The sequence below is a fragment of the Engystomops pustulosus genome, chromosome 5 (genome assembly GCF_040894005.1).
Source record: "Engystomops pustulosus chromosome 5, aEngPut4.maternal, whole genome shotgun sequence".
Taxonomy (NCBI): domain Eukaryota; kingdom Metazoa; phylum Chordata; class Amphibia; order Anura; family Leptodactylidae; genus Engystomops; species Engystomops pustulosus.
The window spans coordinates 27,044,133-27,055,948 of NC_092415.1; the positions used below are offsets into that span (position 1 = coordinate 27,044,133).

Consider the following 11,816-nt stretch of genomic DNA (forward strand, 5'->3'; position numbering starts at 1 on the left):
TGGAAGAAAATCTCCTTATCAGCCCTTATCCTGCCTGCTAAACCGCTCACACTTGTCTTTGGGGAGGAGTGTACAGAAACAGATCTCTTGGAGCAGATAACCGTAAGATATGTTTCATCAGAGCTTTACATACGTCTCTACTGTTCAGTACTGCTAAAATTGCCACCAATATTAGTAGAAAAAAGCTCGGCACTTCCAGTTCTCCGACAAATTATGTCCCTGTGTCCGTCTCTTCTCCTCCCTTAGCTATATGATGCAGAATGTGCAGATCCTGACACAAGGGGCACACACCAGTATGGCAGTGTGCTTGGTTTACAATCCTTCATCCTGGTGGGACATTTCCTGTAAACTTGTTTAATCTGTGGCGGCGTTGCAACCGGCTGCTGGATACATTAGGAGGCCAGAGCCTCCAGAGATGATAAATTTGTAAGATAATTCCTGTGGTAAAGTCCCCTCCTCCATAAGGTACAGTCTGTCTTCATAGAAGACCGGTTCAAGCAGCAAACTGAGCAGTTTAGAAGGCAGGACAAGAAGTGGTAATGTGAGATATATTACAAAGCTTCATATACTGCCCTAAGCTAATACATTTACATATGGTAAGTTTTGAACAATTACTCCAAGGATTAATGTCAGACAAATAACAGTCCAAGAGCCCCGGATTGTTCAGCAATTTTTTAATAATACAAGCAGCTATATACTACACAGCACTCAGTATTATTCTTCTTTCATCATATACACTACACACATGGAGTACATACAGTATAATAATAAAAGCAACATAGGTTAAATACTGTAACAGCTTTGATATGAAACATGGAAAATAAAATAAGTGCTATTCAACCAATGGAGAAGAGAATTGTATATGTAAAATATCATCAACATTGGAGAGTAAAGGAGCCCAATAACTATGGCACCTGGAGGGCCATGAAGTCCAGAAATTTGGAAATTGTGTAGTTTACAATGGTAAAAAATGGCAAACTTGGACACGTGGAATTATAAAAGGTATATTTACAGAGTTGACCAAGATGTAGTACATGAAATCTTCTGCAAAATGATAGTTGTACGCACCAGCATTATGTAGTTACCTATTCATCTTAGTAAGTCTCCTAGGGGACTTGTACATAGCTTAGTGTATGTATAACCATGTAGCCATGATTCCAGTGCAAGGTGGTGTACAAGACTCCCGAGGCACCCAAACCCTTTAGATAATTGGCAGCAAAATCTGTGAATTTGGGCAAGACTGGTTCACCATCTAAAATGGGCCGGGGGTGGGGGTGGGTGGCGGTGGTGGCTTCCAACATTATGCCTATGCTGGGCAAAGATGGCCGCCGTTTAAGTGGTTTGCCAATATTTACTAGAAACAACCAAAACCCCCGCCCCCCCCCCCCCCCTTTACAAATTGGTAGAAGTCAATCAAAAGATTTTGCTGGGTTTAGCGGAGAATCTGATAATGTGTCCTCCCTCCTCTTCTCAGATTACAGGTATTGGGGGAAAAAAAATATGGATATTGCAAATTGTAAAATACCAATTGAACAATCTTTGCCAACCACTAATGTGTGCGGTGCCTTTATGGAGCTCACACCGATCTGTACATAGAGTGTAGGAATGGCACGACCCAGAGGTCAATTTATACAAGCAGGTGGAACCGAGGGACGGCACAATGTAATTCTTGGATGCTCCATTTAGGAAATATACATATTCATAAATCAGACATGTCCGCACAGTCAGTTAGGGTCCCCCCTTATATATAATAGTCATGCCAAGCACAACTGCACTCAGGGGGCCACTGCATAGTCTGGTTTAGGGAAGAACCTAGATAAATATAGCGATTTTGTTTGTGTTGAGCTTTGTCAGGTATTGTATAGTCTGCATGTATTGCTGTGAACTTTGGTTTCTAGATGAGCATTCCAGGTGGGTGGGGGGGGGGGTCTTCCACGGCACCAATTTGCTTTTGTTGTTTATAGAAAACCCATTTTTCAATTTTTATTAACACCATAAATCTACATAAGAAGTTCAGTAACAGTATAATACCATCTAATACCACCGAAATTTCAGATTTCAACTCCGGAGCCTTTAGAAGAGTGAAATACAGGTTGTACAAAATGGCAATTTTTGTCCGAAAAGCCAATATACAATTCAGATTTCTTCATACATTACATAGCTAAAAATTTGGAGTGGATGGTCCAGCACTGGGAAGACCTAATGGTGCCAAACTAAACCAAAACTAGATCGCAGTATAAAAATACAGAATACAACTCTCTACATATAAAACATCTGCAGTTATTAATGCTTAATTCTAATGGGTCTGCAACCACAGCGGTCACAGAGGATGTCAGGAAAGACATATCCAACCCAATAACAGATGGAGTGGGGATCCTTAGGCTGCGGTTACATCTCCCGCTAGCGTTGAGTTTCCTAACTCAACAGTAGCACACGGTGGGTGTGGCCTGGCCCGATCACATGTGCGTTTCCAATAAAACGTATGTGATCGCTAATCAGCTCCCGGTGTCTTGTATTGTTTAAGTGTAAGACACCGGGTGCCGATTACAGGTTGCATGCATTTCACTGGAATGCTACATAAAGCGAGTGGAACAGCATGGCCTCCCTAATGCAGCCTATGGCTGTGTCCACATGTTCAGGTTTCCAGACGCAGTTTATTATTCCAAACCAGGACTGGAGTAGTACCTCTCAAGTATTCGTTCTCCCCCATTATGATCCACACCTGCTTTTGGCTTCTGGGACCCTCAGGCTCATTTGCATAATAAAGCCTTTTTTTTCTTAAAGATAGGTGCCAGCATGTAAGTGTGCTTGGTTTACAATCCTTCATCCTGGTGATGATTTCTAGCCATAACATTGCACTGCATTTACTGTACACCCGCCTCTTGGATGTACATCACTGCGAATATGCAGCGGCGGGGCTATCATACACTGGCGCTCGTGTGCCAGTGTATGATAATTATGTCCCAAAGTGCTTATCAAGAAAAACTCTGCTCCTGATCGGGGGGTCGGATTATTTCGCATGATTTTGCCAAAATTTCAAAACCAAGGTACAACAGCAGCTGACAAGCTGCCCTATGGAGAACCATTCAGAGGAAGAGATGAGCGGACCCAAAGTCAAAGTTCGGCATTCGGGTGGACTCCTCTAGACCCGGACCTACACTTCTGGTCCCCTCATTTCTATTCAACGAAAATGAACAAACCCAATTCAGGTTTTTCTAAACCATGATGTTATAGACCCAAGAGAAACACTGCTGTGGAGGGATTATTCCATCCCCCATATTGCTCGTTCAGATGATGAAAATGGCGGAAGTGTAGGCTGCACCGTTTTATGTGGTTGCGCCAATGAGACCCCAAGCTGTTTGATAGAAAGGGACGGGGTATGGGGACAACCAAATATATTGCTTTCTGAACCATAGTGACATTCATACCAGCAGTGATTGATCACAGTGTTAATCTGATGCCAAATCATGGACCACCATGGGGGGGAAAAAAAAAAAAAAACATGGTTTGGTGGGAAGTGTTTTTGGATTAACCCATTATATAGTGACCTCCCTTATATTAGAAGAACACTAAACAGAGAAAATCCTTGAAAACCCTGGTCCCTTGTTAAACAAGTGGAAAAAGCTGCCCTTGCCGTGTCCAGTCTAAAGTAGGACAAAGATTTAGTCCCACCCTCTTGGCAAAGTATAGACTGACTCAGGCACACGACTGCATTTGGTTCACAAAAAAAAAAAAAAAAAAAAAAAACGAGCAGTGCTCAGGGCCAGATTTTACGGACAGACCACAGTTATGATTGCAGTGCAGCGGGAAAGAAGGGACTCCTTGCATCACTATGATGAAAAAAAGTCCTGTCCCCGGGACTGTGGCCAGTCCATGAAATCCAGTGATATTGTGTGCCACCAGCCTAACCATAGGGAGAACTCAATGCCTTAACTACTATTAGCATACATTTTCAGGATTAGTGTTCCTTTAAAAGCCCCTTAAAGGTCAATACTGTTCCATAGTATCTGTGCCGGAAGAACACGACAGTACAATAACTATCTTAGTAGACAACAAATGGCTCCAAAATACTAAAAAAGACCACAGATCACACTCTGGTTATGGAAAGAGCATTTCCATGATGGATTTATGGATATCGCGCTAGATTAGTGAGCAGCTTGAAATCTGAACCCGTTGTCAGCCATGCAATTTTTTTACCATACAAAAAAAAAAAAAAGTTACAGCTCAATATAGTTTCATGCCACTCAGAAGGAGAACGCAAAAAAATATATGCAAACGTCAAAGGCCCAATACGTTTGGTATACGGATTTATATACGTGTGATTTACTGATAGGCTCCGATAACATGAGAATTAAACTGCACCACTATGATGGTGATATCATCCCTGTACATCCGCGCCAGTTCTTCTGGAAGACTAAGCATCTTTGAAAGGCGCTCGTGGTCAACAGCGCCAAATTCATTGTTGCCCACGGCGTGCCTAATGAGGTGGGTGGCTGCGTTTTGATCTTCGAAAACGGAAGAAATTCTGGCCCTTCGTTCCATAAGAAGACCCTGCATCTGTCCCAGTGTAACTTTATAACCCCCGACCGCTATAGGCTGCTGGTGGTGAACCCCAGTTAGATACTCTCCAACGATTCTCACTATGTCTTGCCTGTGCATCGTCTCCCAAAGCCCATCAGTGGCCAATATGAGGAACTTATCTTTAGGTCTTAATCTATGGTAGATGACTTCGGGCTCAGCAGATAAATAAGGTGGGGTGTGGTAATTTGGGGGGATGAATTTGGTGTATTCATTGTCGTTGAGTTGATCGGGTCCCGACTCGATGACGCGTTTCTGAAGGTCGATGCTCCACTTAAACTTAACATCACCAAAAGCTCTGAAGGGCATTAGCAACCCAAGGAGTCGGTCTTGCTTCACCACCGTCTTCTCCTCCTTGGGATGTTCTGATTTTAGCCTTTGAATCTCAGACTCATTTTGTGCGTTATGATCGTGGGACATGGTGACCGCAGACCAAGATCCATCTTCTTCCTGCACTCCGAGCAAGGCGCGACTATCTCCTGTGTTAGCCACATGCAAGTCAACGCCATCCACGTGAGCCACGCATGCCGTGGCTCCGGAGAAGGCCACTCTTAAGACCCAATAGTTCAGGAATGAGTTGGGATCTCCAACTTGAGCTTCCAAAGACAGGTCGTTGTCCAATCTCTTAAAGGAATTGATCAAGGCCTCCTTTACGTCAGTCGTCTCCCCCGTGTTGAGGTCAATCAGCTCCTGCCAGTAGGTCCTTAAACTGTTGAAGTACAACTTGGATGCCTCCTTACTAAAGTAATCATTTGGATGCTTGTGCCACTGCAAAATGGGTAACAGAGCCCTCCCGCTTTCCACCGCCTGTTCGATCTCTAGTAGAGTCTCTTGAGGTAGCAACGAGACTGCGATGTAATAGAACAGTCTTTCGCTAACAGCTTGGGCGCAAGCGCAACCGGCATGGCCGTCGAACACCCCCAAGAGCATACCACGCGTCTGTAAACACGTAGCCGCGCTTCTTCTGTCTTCGATCGGGGCATTGGCGGGCAACTGGTTGCTGTCGAAACCGAGGATGGAGCTGATGTTCTTCCCATCGAATTCGGGAACTTTGAAACTGTATTCGTTGGCTTTTAAGATACTATTGACCTGGGGAGGGGTCAGGTAAAATCTCTGAGGAGTAGTCACGTATTGTCTCAGCTGGAAACATTGATCCCTGGGCCGTCGGAAGGCTGAGGCAAACGTCCCGTCCGCTCCGCAACGGAGGGGCTTGGCGGAGGAGTAACTGGACCTGCAGCACAGGGGTTTGTGGTGACAGTAACAGACCGAGCTGCAGATCCGGCCCAGCTCACAATTCCTTATGAGAGGAAAGAGAAGCTGCGTAGGAACAGACATGGCATCGAGCAGCAACGATGGCGAGCGACTTCTTCCTGGGAAACCTGCAGAGAGGAAAAGAGATTATTCAGAGTGGGCAAGAGAAGATAAACAATCCCCAAAAATACTGGGTCACTCCTAATGATAATAGGTTAAAGGGTTAATCCTCCTATATCTAAAATTTGGTCAAAAATTCTAGCAATTATAATGGGGAAGAGGAGAGCTTTAGTACAATACCAAAAACGAATCTGTTTTGCCATAGTGCTGTGACCCATGTGCTGTAGAGCACTGCCCCAGTATTGTCGGGATTGTTGTGGGTCCCAGAGGCCCGACCCCTCCTACCTTACATCTAGCATATAGTATGTACACTGCTTAATCATAGAGAATGGTTGAAAAAAAGGATTTTTAAGATTATATATAAAGATTAGAAAAACCCAACTTTAAAAATTAAACAGCGCCACCCTGGCCATGGACCGTGACTGGTATTGCAGATCAACTAAGATGAAGTGAATCAGGAGGAGCTGCAATACCGCGGACAACCTGAAGACATTTGTGGGGCTGTATTAATAGGATGCAACTGCAGACTGACCTACCTGTATCCCAAAAAAAAGGGCCAATTAGAAACTTATCTATCCCTTTGGTCGTCAGCAGACAACATAAGCCGCAGGCAGGACTGGAGGGTTCAGTGAATTTTCTAGTTAGATCAGGTTTCCCCTGAGAAAAGGGATTTCATCAGCAGAGAAGATCTGCCATTCGGGCCTCATGGACGCAATCGCAGCCTTGTGCGGCCTCGGAGGAGTATACAGCACAGTCTACGAGGCTTTGGTGTATATTCACACACAATGTTCTTGTAGACTTTATCAAATCGCATTCGCCCTGCCCCGTCACGGATGCGTTTAGACCTCCGAGCTTGTAATCCGGGACAAGTAACATGTGATTTACATTGTTTGCCATCAAACCACGTGTTCCTCGTCCCTGATCACAGATATTTAGGACCCAACGCATCTATGTACAGGAGTTACACATTTCAAGTGCTACATGTGCACCCAATGGGTAAGATCTCTTCAGACGTATAGCCCCCTTTTCTGGGCAAAGGACAAGTGCTTATGTTTTAAAAGGTGTTTCCCTAAGCGCTGTACTCAGCAATTTTCTTTCAGCTCCATAGAGATGAACGGGGCAGCCAGGCCATAGGTGACAGGCTGCTCCACTGGATTGGTGGTGCTACGAGGGGTCCAATAGGGGTGCATCAGAACCCCTTTTCTAGTGTTCAGTGGGGGTCCCATCGCCGAGACCCCCACCGATCAGCAAGTTAGGCCCTGTACTGTGGAGAGAGCATAACTTGCTTTGTGGGAAAACCCCTTTAAAGAGAAAAATACCATCAATATAAGTGTGAGGGAGGGAGGGGGAGTGTTACTAGAGCCCCTACATGCAGTAGCTTTACCAACTGTTACACTGTCTTGCCCTCTCCATCTACAGCAGGGACAGGCTTTGGTAACAGCCCTTTAGGCTCATTAGCATAATTTTAAAAGTTGATTTGGTAATAAATGAGGCCATGGATAACAAATATAAGAAGATCACCAGAGTCACTGTGCCTGGTTTATCTTGATGGTATATTATGAAGGGGGGAGGGGGGGGGTTGAGACACCCAAATCAGCTAATTGAGCTTCCTCCACCCTGTAGAAGACTTTCAGCAGGTCTCATTGAAGTGAGCTGCAGTGATTGTACATTAATGGACAGGGCTGCCGGCTACCATTTCTGCCCATAGCATCACACGGCTTATAGGACCATATCAGGGTCCACGTGTGTCTGTGTGCTTCAGCCATAAGCCATCATCTACCCAAGTCGGCCCCTTGTCTCGTTCTATCCATCTATTGGTGCCGCACAACAACTAGACTAAATCCTGGACAACCCCTTTAAGGCTCGAACTCCCCCCGCCCCCCCTTACAGCGAGTGGATGACTGTGTGACTAGGGAACATTTCATGCAGATTAGTGGAGTAATAACCTACATTGCAAAGCGTGAAGAAAGACGACACAGAGGGAAGCAGAAGGTCCTGCACTGCAGATCTACGGACAGACATGGGGACACAGGGACAGGAGAACATCATGCAGAGCAGGAGTCACCTCCACCATGTAACGTTACACTGCCCGCTCGGGGCTGGGGGTATTTTTAGAGTGGGTGTAACCAGATCTGTCCGGGCACTACAGGAGACCGAGGGCTGTGACTTATGTAACTGCTGGATTTATGCCTCTATGAGCCGTGCCAGGACGCCATCCATCATCCTACAAGATGCTGAGCCAAGGCATATGCCAGGATCCGACACAGACAAGTGGATCGCTTATGCCAAGTCAGCTTCCAGATCTCACAAACACTGAGCTGGAATTGCTGCAATCCTTAAGATGGCCAGTAAGGGACGCTGCTCAAAAAAAATGGAGAACCAATCAGCAGTTTTGAGCATACAGAGCCGCAGACTGTATAATGTAGTTTCCCTGGAGAACTATGTAAAAAATACCTATATGCGTGTTGTTAGTAGCAGCAGGACTGTGAAAAATGCATTTATATCCTGGATTGTAGCTTCGGAAGTTGTGGCCTAACACGTCATTTCTCTAGATTGAGTTTCTCTACACCCTCTCCCCTTTTCCCTGTAACATACTACTATAGCAGTGGAGCAGTTCAGTGCTATTCCAATGCTATTTCAGATACAATCATGGAATGTAACATTTTCACAGTCCTGCTGCTACTAACTATACACATAAAAAGCATGGTTACTCAGATCTCCACAGACATTACTCAATATAGTCTGCGGCCATGTATGCTCAGTACTGCTGACAGGTTCCCTTTGATGTTATTGGTTAGCAGCGTCCCCTTCTGGCCGTTTTCAGGATTGCAGCAAATCCAGTTCACCGCTTATGAGATACAAATTTGTTGCAATGGTCAAAATAGCCAGAAGGGGACGCTGCTCCATATCAACAGTAAAGAGAACCTGTCAGCAGTTTTGACCATACAAAGCCACAGGCTGTATTAAGTATTGTCCCCGGAGATCCATGTAACCATACCTTTATGTATGTTAGTAGCAGCAGGACTGTGAAAAATGCATTTACATTACAGGATTGTAGCTTCTCCTCACACTGCTGTGCTCTTAGCCCTCAGCACTGAGCTGCTCCACCTTTGTAGTATTCAAACATGTTACAAGGGTTAAAGGGGACAAGGTGTAAAGCAGCTTAATGCAGAGGAATGAAGCTTTAGGACTAGAGACAAGCGGACCCAATGTTCTAGTTCGGCCGTCCGACCAAGGTAGTTCCCCCTGGCCAATCCCAGCCATTGCGATCTGCCGGGGGCATTTCGCAGATTGACGTAGTTCCGGATTAGGGACCGTACAGCCAGACAGCCCAACCTGAATGTCAGTCCTGCTCATCTCTAGTTAGGACACAACTTCAGTAGCTACAAGAATGGAATACAAATGCATTTTTCACAGTTCTGCTGCTACTAATACACATAAAGTTATTTTTTACAGAAATCTCGAATATCTAACACTATCTGCTGCTTTACATGGTCAAAGCTGATGCCAAATTATCTTTACAGGGGGCTCTCATCTAAGGCCGACTACAAATCTGTAAAATCCTGGTGGTTTGTGACAATGTACCAGCACAGAGAATACTATTGTAGCAAACATCACAGTGAGGCTCAGACTAAGCAGCAACTTTAGCAGCAGCACCCATTGTACTTGCAAGGATCTGATAGCACCACTGGGTGCACCCCATATGCGGTCACTAATCTTCTTCCGAGTATTGGGTGCCATTATCTGCCCAGAATTTAAACAGGGAACACATTAAACAGGGAATAAATCTGGATTATAGGACTATAAGTGATATTCTGGAGACGACCCAGAATAGTTCTCCAATGTGTCCCTCTGTTATTCCTCCTGTAAAATGTATGGACAACTGGGTGTTACTATACAATTAGTCAGAGAGGCGTGTCCCTGGCTAAGCATGAACTGAACAGGAAGGAATACAGAGCAGGGGAGCGCCTCCTAGTGGTGACATGAGGTAAGTATTTCCAGGAGGAATAGCAGAGGGACATCTCCAGGATGCTGTAAGAGAGAGGAGTCCGGAGGTACGTACCGATCCGCCTGGGCCCGGGACACACACACATTCTCCTGTCACAACAAGCTGAGAACATCCACAACCTGCAACCGCCCGGCGGACAGCACAGAGCAGCAGCGGCAGCGCAGGAGGAAGACAGACAGAAGAGACGCACAGACAGTCAGCGCGGGGGAGCGGTACCTGCGGCCCCTAGTCAGCCCTCTCACATCCCGCCAGCCACAGGCAGATACACCCGAGCTCCGGTACCGGCCGCCCTTCCGCCGAGCAGCGATAATCTCCACTGTGACGTCACGGCCCGTGCCCGTCCTTCAGCCAGCGAAGACACCTCGCCACACCCTCCTGCTCCGCCAATAGCAGCGCCTTCTTTTCACACTTAGCACCACCCACCTGTCTTCTTATTGGCTCTAAGACCTGCAGTGCGCCCGCCCCTCTCCAGGCGGCTCTTTGAAGTGAGGCCAAGAGCGCGGATAATGTGCACATGATGGACAGGAGGGGGCGGGGCAAGGCGGAGCCTGGAGAATCACAATGTACACTGAGGGATAGAGCCCCCAGAGACCTGCGACCCTACTACAGAGAATACGTGTGACATCAATGTATTATGTATTATCCCTGTACTGTGACATCACTGTGTGTATTATCTCTGTACTGTGACATCACTGTGTGTATTATCTCTGTACTGTGACATCACTGTGTGTATTATCCGTGTACTGTGACATCACTGTGTGTATTATCCGTGTACTGTGACATCACTGTGTGTATTATCCCTGTACTGTGACATCACTGTGTGTATTATCCCTGTACTGTGACATCCCTGTGTGCATTATCCCTGTACTGTGACATCACTGTGTGCATTATCCCTGTACTGTGACATCACTGTGTGCATTATCCCTGTACTGTGACATCACTGTGTGTATTATCCCTGTACTGTGACATCACTGTGTGTATTATCCCTGTACTGTGACATCTCTGTGTGTATTATCCATGTACTGTGACATCACTGTGTGTATTATCCCTGTACTGTGACATCACTGTGTGTATTATCTCTGTACTGTGACATCACTGTGTGTATTTATCCCTGTACTGTGACATCACTGTGTGTATTATCCTGTACTGTGACATCACTGTGTGTATTATCCTGTACTGTGACATCACTGTGTGTATTATCCCTGTACTGTGACATCACTGTGTGTATTTATCCCTGTACTGTGACATCACTGTGTGCATTATCCCTGTACTGTGACATCACTGTGTGTATTATCCCTGTACTGTGACATCACTGTGTGTATTATCCCTGTACTGTGACATCACTGTGCGTATTATCTCTGTACTGTGACATCACTGTGCGTATTATCTCTGTACTGTGACATCACTGTGCATAATATCTGTGTACTGTGACATCACTGTGTGTATTATCCCTGTACTGTGACATCACTGTGTATTATCCCTGTACTGTGACATCACTGTGTATATTATCTCTGTACTGTGACATCACTGTGCATAATATCTGTGTACTGTGACATCACTGTGTGTATTATCCCTGTACTGTGACATCCCTGTGTGTATTATCTCTGTACTGTGATATCACTGTGTGTATTATCTCTATACTGTGACATCCCTGTGTGTATTATCTCTGTACTGTGATATCACTGTGTGTATTATCTCTATACTGTGACATCCCTGTGTGTATTATCCCTGTACTGTGATATCACTGTGTGTATTATCCCTGTACTGTGACATCACTGTGTGTATTATCTCTGTACTGTGACATCACTGTGCGTATTATCTCTGTACTGTGACATCACTGTGCATAATATCTGTGTAC

The 11,816-nt window shown here is 45.4% G+C and overlaps 1 protein-coding gene across 3 annotated transcripts; it reads right to left on the reverse strand.

Moving 5' to 3' along the window:
• Positions 1-659: 659 nt before the first annotated feature.
• Positions 660-10,571, reverse strand: PDP1 (pyruvate dehydrogenase phosphatase catalytic subunit 1). Of its 3 annotated transcripts, none has more exons than XM_072151437.1 (2): positions 10,382-10,571; positions 660-5,957 (listed from the first exon to the last, which is right to left on the reverse strand). In XM_072151437.1, exon 2 carries the CDS (start codon positions 5,911-5,913, stop codon positions 4,324-4,326), a length of 1,590 nt encoding a protein of 529 aa, XP_072007538.1. In that variant the 5' UTR covers positions 5,914-5,957; positions 10,382-10,571; the 3' UTR covers positions 660-4,323. The 3 variants fall into 3 exon arrangements, with proteins under 3 accessions (XP_072007538.1, XP_072007536.1, XP_072007535.1); XM_072151435.1 differs by lacking the exon at positions 10,382-10,571 and adding an exon at positions 10,175-10,341; XM_072151434.1 differs by lacking the exon at positions 10,382-10,571 and adding an exon at positions 10,013-10,153.
• Positions 10,572-11,816: the final 1,245 nt, after the last annotated feature.

Coding starts and splice junctions, on each gene's coding strand:
- PDP1 (XM_072151434.1), bottom strand. CDS start 10,070: ATGTTCTCAGCTTGTTGTGACAGGAGAATGTGTGTGTGTCCCGGGCCC. Junction 5,958..10,012: donor TCCCGGGCCCAGGCGGATCG/GTACGTACCTCC, acceptor TCCTCTCTGCAG/GTTTCCCAGGAAGAAGTCGC.